The sequence below is a fragment of the Lethenteron reissneri genome, chromosome 20 (genome assembly GCF_015708825.2).
Source record: "Lethenteron reissneri isolate LAM-NWPU_2019-01 chromosome 20, ASM1570882v1, whole genome shotgun sequence".
NCBI classification, from domain to species: Eukaryota; Metazoa; Chordata; class Hyperoartia; order Petromyzontiformes; family Petromyzontidae; genus Lethenteron; species Lethenteron reissneri.
This window is the reverse complement of record NC_083798.1, coordinates 8,805,888-8,826,130: the sequence shown is the minus strand read 5'-3', so window position 1 is coordinate 8,826,130 and position 20,243 is coordinate 8,805,888. Positions and strand designations below refer to the sequence as shown.

Genomic DNA, 20,243 nt, shown 5'->3' with positions numbered 1-20,243 from the left:
TTGGAGATCAGGCTTTATTAGAACACATAAACGCTGTTCACAGCCACCACCATGCAACAAGGGTTCACACGCAGGTGACCACAACTGTGTCGAAATGTGCTGACCAAACTCGCAGCAAAACGTTATCTATGCTCACTAATACGTCTTCAGATTTGTAGCTGAGGGTAACCTTAGGAGTTGCCACCTTTTCAACATACCAAACCCAGACATTTCTCAGTCAGCCTAGCTCTATCAAAACTGTGCATAATACTGGAATCAAGTTCAACACAATACTGGTACCAGATCTTGTACAAATGATTTCCTTACACTCGAGCACAGGTGATAATTGCCAGACTGTCCATGTTGTTAAACTGGTTGTTAAACCGGGACACGTGTACTTTCAGAATGTATTCGCCATGTTTGTGAAGCCTTTGTGTAGAAGAAAGCTGTTGCTTTTGTGGCTGACGATGAGAGAGGTTGGTGGAGGTAAGCCCGTATGAAGAAGAAGGCGGCAGTGTTGCAGCTCGTGCGGTGGCTCACAGGGCCTGCACGTAGTTCGCCGGGAGCATGCCGGAGATGCCTGTGCGCTGCACCGTGCCGTACATCCAGCCCTCATCGATTTGCTGGGTGTTAACGATGACGTCCCCGTCCTGGAAAGAGACCTCGTCACGGTCTGCGGCCGTGTACTCGTACACGGCTCGGTAGATTCTCTGGAACGCATGGGGAGGGGAGAACACCGTTGAGTTACGCCGCGAGTGACTATTCCACACGTGGGCACGCTCTCTATCTCCACGGTGCCTGCATGGATGTTGTGGCACTCACAGAGGTCGAGGACAGGTGGGACGAGACCGGCGACAAGAGCTGGCGATGGCTGGCAGAAACGTTGACTCCAGCCGATGCCAGGAACGCCGTCTGCATGGAGGAGCTGCTCCGCATCTGGCTGCCCATCAGGTAGCCACCGACCGACTGGCCAGTGTGCACCTTGGTGCCCACCGTATAGTGGGTTTGCATCCTGGTGCCCACCGAGTGACCACCCTGACCTTGATTGCCTACAGGGTGGCCAGTTTGCCCTCTGAAATCCGTGGAATAGCCACTGTGAGCCTGGGGACCCACTGAGTAGTGAGTCTGCACCCTGGTGCCCACCGAGTGGCTACTCTGACCGTGAGTGCCCACTGTGTGGCCACTCTGACCCTGGGAACCCACTGAGTAGCCACTTTGTATCCTGGTGCCCAGAGAATGGTCACTCTGATCCTGGGTCCCAACTGAGTAACCAGTTTGCACCCTAGTGCCCACTGAGTGGCTACTTTGATCTTGAGTGCCTAACGAGTAGCTACTTTGCATCTTGGTGCCCACCATCTGTTCACTCTGACCTTGATTGCCCACGATGTAGCTCGTTTGCATTCTGTTGCCTGCAGAATGCCCGCTTTGACCCTGGGATCCCACTGAGTAGTCAGTTTGCACCCTGGCGCCCGCTGAGCGGCTACTTTGATCTTGAGCGCCCACTGAGTAGCCGGTTTGCATCTTGGTGCCCACCGGCTGTTCTCTCTGACCTTGTCTCCCCACGATGTCGCTAGTTTGCATTCTGGTGCCTGCAGAGTACCCGCTCTGACCCTGGGAGCCCGCTGAATAGCCAGTTTGTGCTTTGGTACCCGCGGAATGTCCACTCTGACCCTGGGTACCGACTGAGTAGTGAGTTTGCACCCTGCTGCCCACCGAGTGGCTACTTTGACCTTGAGTGCCCACTGAGTAGCCAGTTTGCACCCTGCTGCCCACGGCATGGCCACTCTGATCCTGGGTGCCCTCTGAGTGGCCGGTTTGTACCTGCTGAGAAACTGCACACAACCACCGCATTCTTATTAATGAGTGGGAATTCAGGATCCCAGGGGGTTTGCGTGCAAGCAAGCGGAGTATCAGGACGTCGTCACCTTGGAATTGCACCGCCGGCTGGCTGGAGTACGTGTTGCTGCAGAACGAGGCTGTGCGCGTGGGGCCCGACATCTCCGACTTTTCATCGCCCGTGCTCGTGCTCAGGGCACTGAGGGAGCGTGGGTACTCCCGGCCACACCGCTTCGCTTGAACTGAGTCGGGCACAGAGGACGGAAGGCACATTGCTGTTATGAGGAGCTGCACAAACATGGCATATGTACACCCGTGGTGTGGTATGGCATGCACACCACCGTGTGTATTCACACACCACTACATGCACATATTGTATCTGGGAATCTTCTCTCCAGGCAAAGCAAAGGAAAAAACATTATATCGGAGACAAATCATACTTCCAGTTATTCTCTCCCTATGTACATACGTGTGATGGCCGTGAGTGCATTACTAGCGCCACCAATGGGAACAGTACACTCCAAAAGTGGACCTGTGCCCCCCTCAAAATCAGTAGCATCAACGTGAACCGATAGAGTGAGTGAATGCCATGCGTTTGCGGTGGCCGTAAAGTGAGCTGCCCACCGCTGACGACGCGCAGGCTCCGTGACTGGATGTTGTCCTCCGCAGGGTCGTAGTCAAAAATGGAGCCAGGGTTCGTTCGCCAAACACGCAAGTCTGCCGCGCGGAGAAAATAAGAGGTGAGCACGCTCCCAGGCAAGGCTTCTCTGACTAAACGCAGTCGCTGCAGACTGTGAGGCTGTGAAGCAGAGAGGAGGCTGTGAAGCAGCGTGGAGCCAGGCCCCAGAGGCTAGGTACCTGTGGTGCCACCCTGCTCAGCTGAGGTGCTCTCCATCTCCACGACACGCCGTGTGATTCCCTTGTAGGTGATGTCGCTCACATCCTGCGTATTCTTGCGCACGCGCTCCGTGATGGGGTCGTCCGTCACTGGCGTGAAGCCACGCGCTTTGCTGCGCTCGAAGTCTGCGTGGTATTTAACCTGTGACAAGAAGATACCCATTCAATCCCGGGTCACGACAAGCAGGCTCTGTGACGGTATACGGGCGCCGTGTGCGTATGCAGGAGAACCAGGGGCGTCCTGCAGTCCCCCTCACTGGCCTCACCATGGAGATGTCCCGCTGGTTTTGACGCACGCGTCGCATCTCAGGCGTGTCCAGCAGACACATGGAGCGGCCCTGCTGATCCCATCGGCCCAGGTCCTTATAATGAGCCTGCACAGGCGAGCACACAAATTCCGGTATGCACGCGACTAGATACGTGCCACTGTACACTGTAGTGGAGCTGTGTAGTATCAGTGAGTGTGCATTATGCGCTGGAGAGCAGGACTGATTCAATCAAGAGAAGCGACGCCAAATCTCTTACCGCGTTCATGTGTCTCTCGGTCTCTCGTAGGCGCTCCAGGTCAGAAGGTATATTTACGGGCGTGTACTTCCCAAGCCGCTCTTTGTATTGGACCTGCACAAATACAAGCGCATTTAACAGCTAAAACTACCATTCACATACTGATATAACCTGGTTCTCAGCAGGAATATGTCAATGACAGTATAAATAATTATTTAATGGTCATGTGTTCACATGACACTTACCACGGACACATTGGCCCGGTTGTGGTGGAGGCGCTCCATCTCCGGGGTGAGAGATATGGCCATGCACCTCCGCATTGCTTCCTTGTATTTCACCTGTTGCCACACGAGTTATGCACAGGTTACACCGAATCAACGCTACTCTTCTTCACAGCACTCTGGCCGTACAGTCCGCCAAACAGTGGAAGCATTGAGACACGCGCATCTCCTTGAGAGCCGCGCGCCAAACCCCGTACGTGTCTGAGGCCCGCGTATATCCCCGAGTGGCTGTGCGAGCCCCGCACGTCGACCGCACGTGTGACCCCGTGTGTCCCAGCCCCACGTACGTCGGACACGTTGACCTGGTTTGTGCGGACGCGCTCCATCTCTGGGGTGAACATCACAGCCGTGCCCCTCCCCAGCTGCTCCTTGTACTTGATCTGCATCGTCGGCACATTGCACGGAACACGGGTCACGTGAACGCAAAATAACCTTGTGACTGTGAAACCTTCATGGGAGAGCTTCTGACAGGTTTAAGCCTTTTTACAGGATGTTCGTTGTGTTGCATAAAAATATAGAGAAAACAAATACGTATACTATTTTTTGAATCGAAAATCAATAATAGTTATATTTATTTATTAAATCTCTTCACCCAGAAAAGCCTCACCGAGTCTCACTACTTATTTTTTGGAAGATTCTGCAACTTTTCACAGTAGGAGGCAACAAATGCTATGTTAAAAAAAAAAAATCTAATTTGGACCATAATGCCTACACACAATGGGCTACTCTTCGAATGACATCACGTGATCTTTAACGTAGATATGTTTTATGCGTAACACATATCACAGTATTAACCAGGGCGGCCTGCCGGAATCAAACCACGAACCTCTATAACAAGTGGCGAACTACCGCTGGGCCACATCACTGCCCCCACAAAACCTGTACATAGCTGCATCCCCAGTCGTTGTCATCCACACTGCATTACCGACCGGTCTGCAGATACAAAATGACCCTGCAAGCCCCACGAATTGACTCCGTGTGTGTGCGTGCGTGTGAGAGTCCCACGTACGTCGGACACGTTGGCCTGGCTTCTGCGGACGCGCTCCATCTCCGGGGTGAACATCACAGCCGTGCCCCTCCCCAACTGCTCCTTGTACCTCACCTGCAGCCCCACAACAAACACGCAGCACAACAGCAACACAGCACGCCCACAATCCACACCACATTCGCCACACGACAGGCAACATGCACCCCACAGCAACGCGCAGATACAGTGCACATAGGATAAGCACACACATGGCACACACAATACGCTTCAATTGCACAGCAAAGTACCATCGAACGTTAAAATAAGCATTTACTATATATGTTTTTTAAAGTAAATAAAGGGTACACATAGATTCATGGAATTACTTTTTTGACCTGAAACAAACAATTATATAGATCGCCAGACGAACAATGTTCTGCTGAATAGTGGTAATTCTGAAACAGAAGTCATGATTTATTTATTGCGTATTGTATGATCATTTGGCTATACAGGTCGCTAATAATGACAAGTCACTAAACACCATTGCCCTCAGCTCAGAGAAGGTGTGTGTGAGCCCTTGCGCGTGTGAGGGTCCTGCGTACGTCAGACACGTTGGCCTGGTTTCTGCGGACCCGCTCCATCTCCGGGGTGAGCATCATAGCCGTCCCTCTCCCCAGCTGCTCCCTATACTTCACCTGCAGCCGCAGAGAAAACACATAGCTCACCACAGACCACACGCATGCCATAGCACACACAGCACGTACCGTGCACACACCTTACAAAATTCGTGTTTCTCAACAAGTGCCTGGTATTTTATACGATGCTCATGATAATCATTCGCCCTTGTCACAACTATCATCACAGGCACAAGAGGTCTATGTGTGCTTGGAGAGTGGTAGCGTCGTGGTTATTTCATAGCAATACAAACACGGGAATCCGAGTTCGATACCTGCCCATGGCCAACATTGTTGACTAACATTTGAACCATTCCTGGGCCTCCCCTAGATCGACTTAGCCTTAAATTAGTACCTCATGTGTTGTGCCGCCTTTCATAGGTGCCAACATTGTTGACTAACATTTGAACCAGTCCTGAGCCTCCCCTAGATCGACTTAGCCTTAAATTAGTACCTCATGTGTTGTGCCGCCCTTCATAGGTGCTCGCTAACTGCCCTTGCCCCAACAGTCTATTAAGGCTAAAGGAGGGATATTTGTATTGTGTGGTGCGGCGTGTGACATACGTCAGACACATGCTCTTGGTTTCTGCGGACGCGCTCCACCTCCGGCGTGAAGGGCACAGGCGTAGCCTTCCCGGGATAATCCTTGTATTTCACCTGGACCCCACCACAACAACAAACAACCGTGCGTCACAACCACATCGTAACACCACGTATCATGACACAACACATGCCCCCATTCAAACGTCAGAGATGCAGTGCAACTGCTACCAGGGCTGAGGTGAGAGTGCTTATATATGGCTAGTGGGGCAGATGGGCTAGCAGGGAGCGCTGGAAGGGTGGCCTAATACAGGTTATGAATGACATGTAATTGACATATACAGTGAGGGAAAAAGGTATTTCATCCCCTGCTGATTTTGTACGTTTGCCCACTGACAAAGAAATTATCAGTCTATAATTTTAATGGTAGGTTTATTTGAACAGTGAGAGACAGAATAACAACAACACAATCCAGAAAAACGCATGTCAAAAATGTTATAAATTGATTTGCATTTTAATGAGGGAAATAAGTATTTGACCCCCTCTCAATCAGAAAGATTTCTGGCTCCCAGGTGTCTTTTATACAGGTAACGAGCTGAGATTAGGAGCACACTCTTAAAGGGAGTGCTCCTAATCTCAGCTTGTTACCTGTATAAAAGACACCTGGTCACAGAAGAAATCAATCAATCAGATTCCAAACTCTCCACCATGGCCAAGACCAAAGAGCTCTCCAAGGATGTCAGGGACAAGATTGTAGACCTACACAAGGCTGGAATGGGCTACAAGACCATCGCCAAGCAGCTTGGTGAGAAGGTGACAACAGTTGGTGCGATTATTCGCAAATGGAAGAAACACAAAAGAACTGTCAATCTCCCTCGGCCTGGGGCTCCATGCAAGATCTCACCTCGTGGAGTTGCAATGATCATGAGAACGGTGAGGAATCAGCCCAGAACTATACGGGAGGATCTTCTCAATGATCTCAAGGCAGCTGGGACCATAGTCACCAAGAAAACAGTTGGTAACACACTACGCCGTGAAGGACTGAAATCCTGCAGCGCCCGCAAGGTCCCCCTGCTCAAGAAAGCACATATACATGCCCGTCTGAAGTTTGCCAATGAACATCTGAATGATTCAGAGGACAACTGGGTGAAAGTGTTATGGTCAAATGAGACCAGAATGGAGCTCTTTGGCATCAACTCAACTCGCCGTGTTTGGAGGAGGAGGAATGCTGCCTATGGCCCCAAGAACACCATCCCCACCGTCAAACATGGAGGTGGAAACATTATGCTTTGGGGGTGTTTTTCTGCTAAGGGGTATTCCAGCATGACAATGACCCAAAACACATGGCCAAGGCAACAAAGGAGTGGCTCAAGAAGAAGCACATTAAGGTCCTAGAGTGGCCTAGCCAGTCTTTAGACCTTAATCCCATAAAAAAAATCTGTGGAGGGAGCTGAAGGTTCGAGTTGCCAAACGTCAGCCTCGAAACCTTAATGACTTGGAGAAGATCTGCAAAGAGGAGTGGGACAAAATCCCTCCTGAGATGTGTACAAACCTGGTGGCCAACTACAAGAAACGTCTGACCTCTGTGATTGCCAACAAGGGTTTTGCCATCAAGTACTAAGTCATGTTTTGCAGAGGGGTCAAATACTTATTTCCCTCATTAAAATGCAAATCAATTTATAACATTTTTGACATGTGTTTTTCTGGATTTTTGTTGTTGTTATTCTGTCTCTCACTGTTCAAATAAACCTACCATTAAAATTATAGACTGATCATTTCTTTGTCAGTGGGCAAACGTATAAAATCAGCAGGGGATCAAATACTTCACTGTATGCTTGGGTCTGCACGGTGAGCTCTTGGGGTGGGTTATATGGGTGGGCTCGAGGGGTGGCTTGTTGTGTTGGGCTAGTGGGGTGGGATTATGTGGGTGGGCAGCGTACCGTGCTGATGATGTGCTGTGCTTGCTTGGCGTGCCGCAGCTCGGGTGTGTCGGTGGCACATGTGCCACTTGCCATCGGGTCCCGGTACTGGATCTGAGATGGCAGCGTAGAGGATCGTCGCAACCCCCACGTGTCCAGCACGATTACCACACAGCAGCATCACAACCATGTCACAACCCGTGTGTGTTGTTTAGGATGGCCAGGACTGTTTTCTGTGACGTATGTAAGACTGCCGTGTTCTAGTTGGTCAACATACAAGGTGACACAGTGTCAAAGTTTAATGTATTTGAGTCAACCTCCCCCTGGCCCCTATAATACTGTGCAATAATTTTTTATTTTCTAAACCATATTATTCATGCAAATCACATCCAAAAACTCCTCTGGAGTAGAATTTGTAATGCACAGTTTTCTCATGGAGGTGCAGGGGAAACCCACAAGCAAGCAGGAAGGCAGCCAGAACCAGTGCCAACAATTGCCCAAGCTCTGTGGTTCTATATTGGGATGTTTGTTCAATTCCATTAATGGGTGTGTATACACGTAGAGGAGACTGGAGTACCTGGAGAAAAAATGTGCATGAGAGGTAGGTATAACACTCAATCCCTGCACAGATGGAAATTAATCTTCTTTTTAGTACTGCCATACCCTGACAAGCCACCTCAACACTCTTGGGTAAGAGTGATAGTTCCCCCAATTCGTGTGATCTACCATCCCTGCGGGCCACAGTGGCCTACCAGGCCGGGAGAGCCCATGGGCTGAGGAGGGGGACTCTCACCTCACTGAAGTTCTTTTGATTCTCCTTGACGGTGTTGAACTGGGGTGTGTCCAGCACAGACACGAAGTGACCCCGCTCCCTCACCGCATCCGCCTTGTACTTGATCTGGGCGGCACCAGTGGAGAGGCGAGAGGCACGAGACGCCAGTCAACACCAATCAAGCCGGGGCTCGTGGCCGAGCGTGTTTTGCCGCTGCGCTACTCACCGAGCTCGTGATGTCCTTCACGTGACGCGCGTGCACGATGTCGGGAGAGTCGACCACCGAGATGTAAACGCCGAGCTCCTTGCCTGCCATCTCCTTGTATTTGGTCTGAGGCCAGGCAGCACCCCGCAGTCAATGCAGTGAAAGCGCACGCGTGATCCTGCTTAAAACCGAACTCGCTAAACAGCCCTCAAAAGTTGGTAACGCGTGTGTTTTCGCAGCCAATGTTATGATTCGTAATCAACTTTTGCATGAGGCCACGTAACAACCTCGCTAAACGTTTGTCGGTTGGTAGAGGGGCTCACAGAAACATGGTCAGATCATGACGTGGTTCTGGTGAGAGTGCAGACTCACCTGGCTGAGGATAGACGTGGCATTCTTTGCCCGCTGCAAGTCGGGGGTGTTCATGTCCTGGACAGTCATTCCCTTCCCCTTGATCACCCTCTCCAGGTCCTTTTTGTACTCTCTCTGCACATCATACATTGTGTGGCACATACCACACCACGGCCACACCACACATCACAATACTTGCTCATATATACACACAAAGCGGCAGTGATGGCGCTACAGAACTTGTGCCAGGCTACGTGTACTTTCAGATCACGTGAAGTGGCAAGCGTACATTCAAACACAGCGCCCCTCACTACACACCACATGCACCACCGCCCACCACACATCACATTACGTTATCAATGATGTTTTTTTTGTCAGTGGCTTGGTTGTTTTTGCCCCGATTTTTGCTTCATTGCCGCACTCTTAAGTTATTGCTATTGCCATTGCGGTGACCCAAATCAGTCACTGTTGCAATGAGACTCGAAACCTGACTCGCTCGTGAAAGAGTACTCAATGCGCAGATGCGCGCTGCTCTTTCTGTTGTTACTAACGACAGTGTCTCTGTGCAGGGCAGCGCAGCACCCACCTCGCTGAGGATGCTGGAGGCGTGCTTCACACACAGGTATGCGGGCGTCGTCTCCAGAACGTTCAGATTCCGTCCCTTCATTCCCTCCTCAAAATCCCTCCGGTAGACTTTCTAAAGAGGCATCACAAGGGACCACTCATGAGTGACCACAACGATCACTCCCGTCACAGCTGCTTCAAAGTTGGCCTTGATCACTCTGTCGTCTACACCACAATGTAATTCTGAGCTGTCGAATCTGTAAGATAACTTCAGCTTTAATTTTGACTTAAAGCTTTTGTGACTGCAGGAATTCATATTCTTTGGATCTTTCGGTAAAGTCACGTAGATAGGTTCAAAGAAAAAACAATAAATACAAAAATAACAAAAAAACTACGACGTTTCAATCGCAACACACTGGTGCAATAATCTGTTTACACACTGGTGCAATAATCACCCAAAACCCATGTTGATGTATCTGTAACTGAATTTTACGATAAACGTTTTTTTTTAAGTAATTTGTGCAAACCAACTTTTGTTCCTGGAAAGTTATTTGATGTGATTTAGATTTTGTACAAGTGTTTTTATTTCTTCTGTAACCTGATTGTTTTTGCTCTGATTTATATTTGCTCTTATACTTTGTTGTACTTGGCTTTAATGTCATTATGGTGACCCAAGGTCACTCTTGCAAATGAGACTCATCCTCGTTTCTTGAGTTCTCAATTGGTTAGACAAAATAAACTTGAAATAGCTGAGCTGAGAATATGAACAGGTTTGAGACTAATAGTTCCTCCGTGATCACCAGGTTGGTTCACTCGGAGAGATGACGGGCCTTGATACACCCATCCCGAGTGTTAAAATCTCCTGAGTCAATGTGAACAGAGAAGTCCTACCTCTCGCTGCATCAGCTGGGATTCGCGTGCCGTGATGAAGGTGGGCGTCTCGAAGTCCAGCATGGGCTTTCCTTTCGACTTCTCATAGTCCTGCTTGTACTTGGACTGCTCGGCAAAAACAGAGAATCACGCTCGTCACAGCCCCTCACGTAGACCTGGCACTGCAATGAGGGGTAATGTCCCCAGGTGCGCCTCCAGCAGATTGGGCTGGCATGGTGGGCACGTTAATCGATTGTTTGCCTCAGCAACCTGTGTAAGCTGTGGTTTATATATTACCTCTATTAATCGCGTCTATGCGAGCGAGTGTGAAGCATGCCCTTGCGTGTCATGAGCTGACAGGTACTAGGTTAACGATGCACGCTGATACTACGCATGTACGGCGGCGCTTGGCCCTGTGTCACCCACCTCGCTCTGCATGTCTGTGACCTCACGGTGATGGACTTGCTGAGGCCCATCCACCACATGCAGGTACTTTCCACGACTCTTCTCAAACTCCTTCTTATACACATTCTGCAAACACAAAACACTCACTCTCATCTCCATTGCCATCTCACATAGTATTTTTGAGAGGATACATTGAATCTAAACACGAAGGGGTTAGGTGTCACCTCCATCTCAATACGTTGCTGGGGAATCATTTTTTTGCTCCAAAATTTGTCACAAATGTTTAGCAAGTGGTCATAATAAGTCACGAGCAAAATTTGCTTAACCACATACATGGAGTAGGTCAAACGTCCCAATATAGTGCCACAAAGCTTGGAAAATTATAATAATAATTTGGAAACATTTTTCTAATTACATTTTAATCAGGGCCCCATGGTGTATATGGGTATTGCGAAGTCTCCTACTGTTGAGAATAGGTTTTCCCCTTTTTTCTGGCAACTAAACAGGTGTTAAGATGTTAAAACACCAAACTGAATACTCTGATAATATATGCATTGTCTTTGAAACTGATTGGTCTCCTACTGTTGTTCGCTCAGTCTTCCTCACCTCTCTATTTGCTACAAAGGTCGACTTCCCATAACATTACCTATTACATTATAAATAGATATTTCTACTTTTAAGGCCACAGTGTTACTGATGAAGGTGTTGAGTGTTTTCAGTGCAGTGCCAACGGCGTAGTGGCGATTTTCTCTGGGGAGTGCCCACCTCACTGCTGAGTTTGCTGGTGGAGGTAATGTGCTGCATGAGCAGCGAGGAGGCCAGACCCACACCGGGAGTATGCATCTTCTTCAGGTCCTCCTTGTACTTCACCTGCAGGTGCACAGCAACACCGGTGGCATGAGGCTGGCAGGGCATCCCGACGTACAGCTCGGTTCTAACTCTGAAACACAACTCTAACCCCCAACCTCAACTGTCACGCGTGTGTGCGTCCAACCTGTGTGCACACCCAAACCATCACGCGAACTCCAGTCATCGTCGCATCGGCTTTTGAATAGCCATCGAATAAAGATGATCACTGCATCGTGCGCTTTCAGATGCGATTCTGTGGCCATCTGGAATGCTCTTCCTTCTGATGTTAGGAAGCCACTGTAGCTATTAACTTTTCAATCTGAAGCCTAGCTGTAACTCCCAATAAGAAAGGCATAATCCTAACTCACCACAAATTTGCCCAACCTGCCTGAAACGTGGACCTTGCCTTACTCCAGTATGCCACTGTTAGTGGAGTGCTAGAGAGTGGGTGAGCGGCACACACCGCACACGTGTATTTTCGACTGGTGTGGCCTCCAGAGACGGTCTCGTGTGTCCCGCGCACGGGCGACTGGGCAAGCAAGGTTGGCACCAGCTAGTGGCACAAGCAGGAACATAGCAAGGGACTTCTCTCCCAAGGGGGAAAGAGTATAATCCCCTAATATAACATTGTGCAAAATAATAATGTATGAAGGAATTGTGGAGTATATAATTAGCAGACATTACGTCTTCCTATATTTGTCGCGGCGCTTAAAAATTAAAGGTTTTTTTTACACCTTATCAGTCACACGGCATTTCTGGAAGTGTGTTTTTTCAGCAGCATTAGCTCAACAATACAAGCAAACTCTGGAACAATTCGGACATGCAGTGTCCTATCAGCAGTCAGGCTTGCTTGAATTAATGATGGTGAAATATCGATATTATAGTAACATCTCTTTACGCTTTGGGTTCCTAGTTCAATGCAATATTATATTGTGATACATAATTAGAAATAATCGTTAGCGTCGTATACAATACGTATCTTTGTAGAAACTGCCTACATTGCTCTGCATGATCTTACCGTCTCCTGTCTGGCTCGCGACTCTTATCACAAAGTACCCTGCGATGTGGAAGAAGAGTTCAGGATTGTCAGTGGTTGCGAGAATGATGCTTGTCACCTCGCTCGCCAGGGCAGTGGCTTGCTTGTTCGCTTTGTAGGTGGTCGACTCGTCTGCCTTAAAGTGTGGCTTCTTCCCCTTCACCTCCTTGTCAAACTTTTCCTTGTACTTTGTCTGTGCATGCATGGACATCACACCAGGGATAACATAGTCAGTTTAATAGCCTCATGAGGCAAAGGCCAAGTACAGACTTCCCTGGCAGGTAAATTTGGGGGGTGTAATTGTATTTAAATTAGTTACTCAGAAAAGCCCCAATGAGTCTCAAGATGTAAGACTCATTGAGGGGCACACTCGAAATGAAGGACGTGGGCAGGTGCTCCAAATGGAGGGCAAACACATTTATTGTGGTAAATCTGTAAAATGCAACAGCACGTGTGTCACACACAGCAATCCTCAACCGAGTCGCCATTAACCACGTAACTGGTGCACCAGTCCGGTTAATCAATAACAATTTCATCTTCCGTCGTGTCAATTGAAACGACGGTGCAAGTGTCTCAAATTCTCCCACAACCTCTGTTCACCCAGCGGTACAAATGGGTGCACCACGATGAGTCGATCGGCGGGTCGTGTGCGGGGGCTAGAGAGTGCTTACGCCCACCTCTTCCAATTTATTTTTACCTCATACCAGGTGAGGCCCACTGAGCTATATAGCTCTTGTTCAGATGTGACCTTGCCACAATGACAGCTCAACGAAGTGGCTTATGAGAATAGGTTTTCTCCTTTTTACTGGTAACAAAACAGATGTTAAAATGTTAAAACACCAAACTTAAACCTTTTACAAGGAATCATGTCTGCATTAACCACAATACTTGTGGTCAGAATGCAAACAAAAAACATTGCATTGTCTTTGAAACTGATTGGTCCACACCAGAGACAGCTTTCTTTTAAGCCTAGACTCAAAACGGTGTTAGACCAGAGGACACCAAAAGGCGTGGTTTATCATATGGAAATTTATAGCAGCCAAATACTCTAAAGATAAGTTTCTAAAAGTGTAGGAAAAGACCGGAGGACCCAGAGAAAAGTCCACACGACCACGGGGAGAACATGCTAACTCCAAATATACAAGCATCAGGGTCGGGATCAAACCCACGACCTGTAAACTGGGTGAGGTAGTTAACATCTTGCCACCGTGGCGCCATCACAAGTTTGGTCAATGTGGAAGAGTAGATCAGAATCCACTAATGCCCACTAGTAGAGGCCCATCCACCAGTAATGGGGTGAGGAAGCAATTGTAGGGCTGCACCTTGACCTTTTACTGGAGTTGTTGGTAGGAGGGGGTGCAATTGAAAAACTGCGTAGGGTGCTCATGCGTCAAATCAGGGCCATGAGCTACACCTTTGTACAGCTGCCTTCACGGCAGCCAGGCCAAGCCGGAGCTCTTGCCCACTTGGCCACACTCACGTTGGGACACATGTGCGATGCCCGTGGTGTAGTGTTGTGAAGGCTCACGTGGCTGATGAGGTTGCTGGCCTTCTTAAGTTGGCGCATGAGTGGTGTGTCGTAGGAGGCGGCGCCATGGCCGCGAGGCTTCTGCTTCGTGTACTCCACCTGTTGGAAGCACCGCCGACATCATAAAGGACCCACGGCCGTGTCCTAGAAAGGCTCTCAGGACACCTGGTATGTGTGTTGGGGTGCCTGGAATTTAGCGAGTACCCTGGACACGTCGGTGATGGTCGTAGCTGTGGTATTCTTTATTTAACCAGGAGATGAAATTAACCCTAGTTGAGACGCATTAGGCAGCATCACCTCTTTTGCAAGGGCGCCCTGGGTCACCACAACTGCAGGCTGAGCGCGCAAGACATAACTGGAGAGTACCATGATCGTGCGTGACTGAGGAAAATGCGTCAGGACTTACCTGCGACACCAGGTGAGACACCCCTGTGGCGTGGTCAATGTCTGGCCGAGTTGCCATCCCAGTGATCAACCCCGCGGCCTCTTCCTTGGCCTTGGCCCGGTATTCGATCTGTAGCGATGGCATCACATTCCTGCTCATATCCCTCACTCACGTCACCGACCATCATTCAGCGCTCTCGCCCAGACTCCTATGCTCACTCAACCTCGCTCATGTGTGGGTTGCACAATGCGGTTTACACTGCTGCAGGCTATGCCCTGTATGGTGTGCTTTACACTTGTGTAGTGGCGTAACGCGCACAGGGTTTGCAAACAGCAGTTGCATTATGTACGGGGTTTCAGACAGTGAGGTCAGCTAAGGATAAGCAGGTGCAGGCAGGTGGCCTGGGTGACAGCAGACAGAGACGCCAGCAATTAGGGAAAGAGGCAGTGATTGGCTGGCTGCAAATGCAAACGCGGAGTAGGCGCCACAGAGGCGAGAGAGAGTGGCGATAAGGGGGAGAATACGTGCGTGGGGCGTGGCGAGGACGCCGGCTTAATGAGGGCCACCTGGGGGCACTTAATGAGGAGGGGGATAAAAGGGGAACGTGTGAGGCATAGGAGTTTGAGTTGGTTGGAGTGAAGACAAGAGAGAATTCAAGAGAAGTCCGAGACCCCGCTCTCCACACCTCGTCCTCTCCAGCGGTGTTAGCTGATCCTCCGCTGGAGGCAGGGGCAAGGTTGGAAGAGTGAGGGTAGACAGGCTAGCAGTAGAGAGGCTAGCGGAATCCTAAGTGTGAGTGTGCTAAGGCTAGCAACAGATAAGCTAGCGGAGTGTATAGTGAGAGGCTAGCAGTGGAGAAGTTCGCGGAGTGTATAGTGAGAGGCTGGCAGTGGAGAACTGCAAATACCCTACTACCATACAATAAACCGATGTGAAAAAAACTTAATTTAAATTACATCAATATAATCAATGTACTCAATATACTCTCCAATAAGCTGAGCTATTAACATTAAGTGACCGGTGTACCAAATTTTATAATTATACAAAAATTTCCCTTCCTTTATTACTGCTAATCCTCCATAATACACGAGCATAATATGACTTTGAGACCCCCCACCGCCTACACGTTCCACAAGGAGTGACTAACCCCATATCTGCATGTCATCAACATGCTAAATTCCTCTGTTGATATGTAAACTCCTTTGTCAAGGCTCTCTGCTCCTCCCACCCAGCTTAAAATACGCTGCCAAGCTTAGCAGTGTTCATTAGGACGCTGTCTTTCCGACAGCTCTGTTCTTCACCTGAGGACGGCTGCTTGCGTTGTGGCCGAAACGTCGTTAAAATTTTATTATTTGTTATTTTTATTCTTTTATTATTTCCCTTCTACGTGACTTTACCGAAAGACCCAAAGAATATAGTTATTTTGTGTTACTTTAAAATCTGTGGTGTCTGTGAATGACACTGTGGTTTACAATCTGTCATTTACACTGTGGTTAACACACTGATTTATACCGTGTGGTTTACACTGGTTCACACCCTGTAATTTAAACAACACCTGCTATTTACAGCATGTCTGTGGCGTACACACTGGTATACATGATGTCCCTGTTAGAGATGTGAACTGGGCTTTCTCCAATTGGGGTGTTCGTTGTGTGAAGGAGAGGGGACCCACATTGCTAATGAGCTTGGCAGCCTGCTGGGCCTTGAGGATGTCGGGACGATCGGCCACTTGCGTGTAGTTGAGACTGGCCCTGGCGGCCTTCTTATAGGCCACCTACAGGCAGCACAAGGCACACAGTCAGCACAGCGTATAGCACATGATCCACATTAAGTATACAGTAAGTGTGTTGCTGTAATGCGAAAGAGTAGACCCATACACACGAGAGTTCACTCTTGTGGAGACCCATCCGCCAGTGAGCAAACAATTGCTCAGGGCTGCACCTTGACTTTTTAGTCTAGTATTTTGGCAGGGGTTGCAATTTAAAGGCTGCGAGTGGGGTGCTCATGCATCAAATTGGGGCCACGGGCTGCACCTTCGTACAGCTGCCTTCACGGCGGCCAGAACAAGCCGGAGTTCTTGCCCACGTTGGCCACACTCACAGTGGGACGCGTGCGGGATGCCCGTGGGGTAGTGTTGTTAAGGCTCACATAGGTGAATCACGTGTGCGTAGCGGAGCCTGCGCAGGTTTGCGAGTACGTCAGGTGCGTAGCAGCGGGGGGCGTGGGGGCGTACGGGCGAGGCTGTGGGGGGCTGTGGTGAGCGACTCACCGAGCTCTGCTTCTTGTTCACGTCCATGGCGTGCTGCACGTCGGGCGGGTGCTCCATGCTGGCGTAATCGGACTTCCCTCTTTCCTGATCGTGCTTCTGCCGGTAGCACTTCTGCAAACAGCAGTGCATGCCAAGGTGGCCACTCCCACAGCTGCCTTCACATGTGAACGGTGTGCCTGTGCTATGGGCCTGCGCTATGTGGCCGCGTGAGGTATTCATGGTGAGACCGTGCGATATGTGCGCGTGTCTGTGCGTGCATATATGTGTGTGTGTGTGTGTGGGGAGTGTTCGTGCAGTGGTTAGCGCACTGCGCTATGAACCCAGTGTTCCTGTGCACGGTCAACATGAGCGATCACTATCCATACCAGACTTGGTAATCACTTAGGTCGCTTCAGCCTTAAAATAATACCTGGCGTGGTTGTCAACATTGCCACTGGGGAGACAAAATCAGCCGAAGGTTGTGCTGGGCACACCGCTCTCTTTTGAGTGCCATGCTGGCCTTCATAGGTGCTCAGTAACAGCATTTGATCGATTAGTATGTTATCTTTACGTACATATGTGTGTGTGTGCGCGTGCGTGTGCATGTGTGTTTGTGCGTGTGTGTATGGGGAGCGATAGTGTGGCGGTTAGTACGGTACGCTCCAAACCCGGCGGCCAGAGTTCGATTCCCGCTCACGGTCGACACCAGTGATGATTATCTGAAACAGTCCTGGGCTTCCCCTAGGTCGACTCAACCGCAAATGAGTGCCTGGTGTGGTGTGTAAATATCGCCACTAGGGAGACAAAGGCGGCCGGGCGTGGTCTTGGCCATCTACCCCCTCGTGTGCTGTGCCGGCCTTCATAGGTGCTTGCTAACAACACTTGCCCCAACAGTCTGTTTAGGCTATAATGGGCATCTTTGTCTTTATGTATGGGGAGCCATATTGTTGCGGTTAACATGTGCGCTACAAACCCGGCAACCTGAGTTCAATTCCCGCTCACGACTAACACCAGTGACAATTATCTGAACTGGTTACGGGCTTCCACTAGGTCGACTCAGGCTCAAATGAGTGCTTGGTGCAAAGTGTAAACATCGCCACTTGGGAGACAAAGGCAGTCAGGTGTGGTGCCGGCCACCCACCCCCTCGTCTGCCGTGCCAGCCTTCATAGGTGCTCCGCTAACAGCACTTGCCCAAACAGTCTTTAAAGGTGATACGGGGGATCTTTGTCTTTGTGCATGTGTGTGTATCTGTGCGAGTGTTTGTATGCACGTCCGGTAAAACAACCCCCTAACTCCTCGCGGTGCCAGATGGGCAACCCTGTCGTGGACAGTGCTGTGGGGGGGGAGGGCCAATTCCGATTGCCCTCTCCCTTCATGGCGTCTGTGACCACCACAGTGGCTAAATGGGGGCTGGTAACCCCTCCACCTTCAATAAATTACCACTAAACCACAACTGAAATATCTAACTAATAAGCTTGTGCCGGAGGCCAGGCGTCTATGACGTCTCCTGGCCAAACCCCATTTGGCGGAGCCAGGAGATTGAATCTTTACCCTCGGGGTCCCTCCAGAAACAATGAAAAGCCACTACGGATGGCCACGTGGAATGTTCGAACGCTCACTGCGGAGGAGAAGCTGCCACTCCTCTGTCGGGAGCTGGACTGGTACCGCCTGGATCTCTTTGGCATTCAAGAGGTCTGGTGGACCGGCTCTGGCTCCTGCCACCATGAGGGGTGGACAGTCCTCTACTCGGGGCAGGAGACTGCCAAACAACAGGGTGTGGCTCTTCTTCTGAACAAAAGAATGAATGGAGCGTGGGAGCGTGGCGGTGAGGTGTGGGAAGCTGTAAGCCCCAGGCTACTTTGGGCTCACCTTCCCATCAACCGGAGGCGAGGAGTGGTGGTCGTGGTTACTTATGCCCCCACCGAAAACGAACATCCGTGGAGGGATGCAGGCAAAGCCGATGAGTCAGATGCCTTCTATGACCTCCTGTCACAGGTGCGGGCTAAAGTGGCCCCTCGGGTTAGAGTCATCTTGTTGGGTGACTTCAATGCCTGAGTTGGTCATGATGCTGGCACCTGATCTGGAGTGATTGGAAGGCATGGGCCAGATCAGCTCAATAACAACAGTAGGAGGCTGCTAGATTTTTGTGCAGCCCATGGGCTTGTAATTACCAACACGTTGTTCCATCATGGATGCATGCCGGGTCCAAGCAAGAACATCTGCTGGACTACATAGTGACAGACCAGCGGATGCGAGCCCATGTCCTTGACACCAGGACCTACCGTGGAGCTAATCTGCCCTCTGACCATCGACTAGTCATCTGTAAGATGCGCCTGCCATTCTTACACTCTGGTGGTGGGTGTACACACAGGACCCCATTCCACCCTAAGGTGGCCTGGTTTTCAGTTAGCTGATGAAAGTTGCAAGCGAGAATTTCATCATCGCTTGCGGCTGCATTTGGCATCATCCCCCACTCCTCCTGATGTCGAGGGTAAATGGGCGAGGTTTAGGACTGTGACTCATGCAGCTGTAATGGCTGCTTTGGGTATGTGGTCCAGACCTCCCCAGAGACCCTGGCTGACAGAGGTGTTCAGGCTGGCTGAGAAAAAGCGACAGGCCCACTCTAATCATCTACAGCATCCCAAGGATGGGTGGTGGTAGCGGGTTGCTGAGGAGATAGAGTCTGCCTCAGTGGCCCGCGATCACAAATCCCTATTTAACTCCATTAAAAAAGTAACCTGCAGCGCCACACCTATTACCATCATTACGGGGAAAAAACTGTGATCCAATCTCCGACCCCCAGGAACAGGTTTGCAGATTTGCTGAGCATTTCTGTGAGGTCCTGGGGGAGGGGAAATCCCTCAGCCAAGAAAACATCGTGGCACAAAGTGGGAATGACCCTGCTGAGGCTGCGGTGCCTCAAATATTGCCTCAAATATTGGAAGTCACCCCCTGTGAGTGGCTGGCTGAGATGCCATCTGTTGAGGAAGTACTGAAGGCGATCCAGAGTCTGAAACCAGGAAAAGCACCAGGCAGAGATTATCTCCCAAGCAAAATGCTGAGGAAGGGTGGCGTTTGTGCACAGACTGCACTACATGACATCATAACAACAGTCTGGACCATTGGACGGGTTCCGTAGGACTGGAAGGATGCCTTGGTGGTCCCCCTCTTTAAGAAGGGGGACCGCACAGACTGTAACAACTACAGGGGCATCTCACTCCTCAGTGTGCCGGGAAAGGTCCTGGCAAGGATTATTCAACATTGCCTTGCGAGGCACGCTGAGGAGAGGCTTGCAGAGCCCACAAATCCTTGAAAGATCTGGGCAAAGTCCTATCGGTGAGCTCCTCCGGCACGCAAAGCTGCTTTGGCAGGGTCATGTAGCCCGCATGCCCAGCCACCGCATGCCTAAACAGCTTTGGTTTGGCCGGATAG

General features: G+C 50.1%; 1 protein-coding gene across 3 annotated transcripts in view; it reads right to left on the bottom strand.

The window, feature by feature from the left end:
- LOC133344705 (nebulin-like) overlaps positions 1–20,243 on the bottom strand; it is a 103,514-nt gene continuing 83,271 nt past the window's right edge. For all 3 annotated transcript variants that reach the window (XM_061554774.1, XM_061554775.1, XM_061554776.1), the window contains 25 exons: positions 16,832–16,942; positions 16,235–16,336; positions 14,584–14,691; positions 14,178–14,276; positions 12,729–12,842; positions 11,530–11,634; positions 10,786–10,890; positions 10,381–10,485; positions 9,512–9,622; positions 8,947–9,060; positions 8,596–8,700; positions 8,391–8,495; positions 7,619–7,711; positions 5,703–5,795; positions 5,067–5,159; positions 4,507–4,599; positions 3,785–3,877; positions 3,462–3,554; positions 3,238–3,330; positions 2,979–3,086; positions 2,674–2,854; positions 2,440–2,532; positions 1,905–2,057; positions 802–1,811; positions 1–689 (listed from right to left, as the gene is read on the bottom strand). In XM_061554774.1, coding sequence (XP_061410758.1) covers positions 516–689; positions 802–1,811; positions 1,905–2,057; positions 2,440–2,532; positions 2,674–2,854; positions 2,979–3,086; positions 3,238–3,330; positions 3,462–3,554; positions 3,785–3,877; positions 4,507–4,599; positions 5,067–5,159; positions 5,703–5,795; positions 7,619–7,711; positions 8,391–8,495; positions 8,596–8,700; positions 8,947–9,060; positions 9,512–9,622; positions 10,381–10,485; positions 10,786–10,890; positions 11,530–11,634; positions 12,729–12,842; positions 14,178–14,276; positions 14,584–14,691; positions 16,235–16,336; positions 16,832–16,942 — 3,654 coding nt within the window. In that variant the 3' untranslated portion in view covers positions 1–515. The remainder of the gene's footprint in view (positions 690–801; positions 1,812–1,904; positions 2,058–2,439; positions 2,533–2,673; positions 2,855–2,978; positions 3,087–3,237; positions 3,331–3,461; positions 3,555–3,784; positions 3,878–4,506; positions 4,600–5,066; positions 5,160–5,702; positions 5,796–7,618; positions 7,712–8,390; positions 8,496–8,595; positions 8,701–8,946; positions 9,061–9,511; positions 9,623–10,380; positions 10,486–10,785; positions 10,891–11,529; positions 11,635–12,728; positions 12,843–14,177; positions 14,277–14,583; positions 14,692–16,234; positions 16,337–16,831; positions 16,943–20,243) is intronic.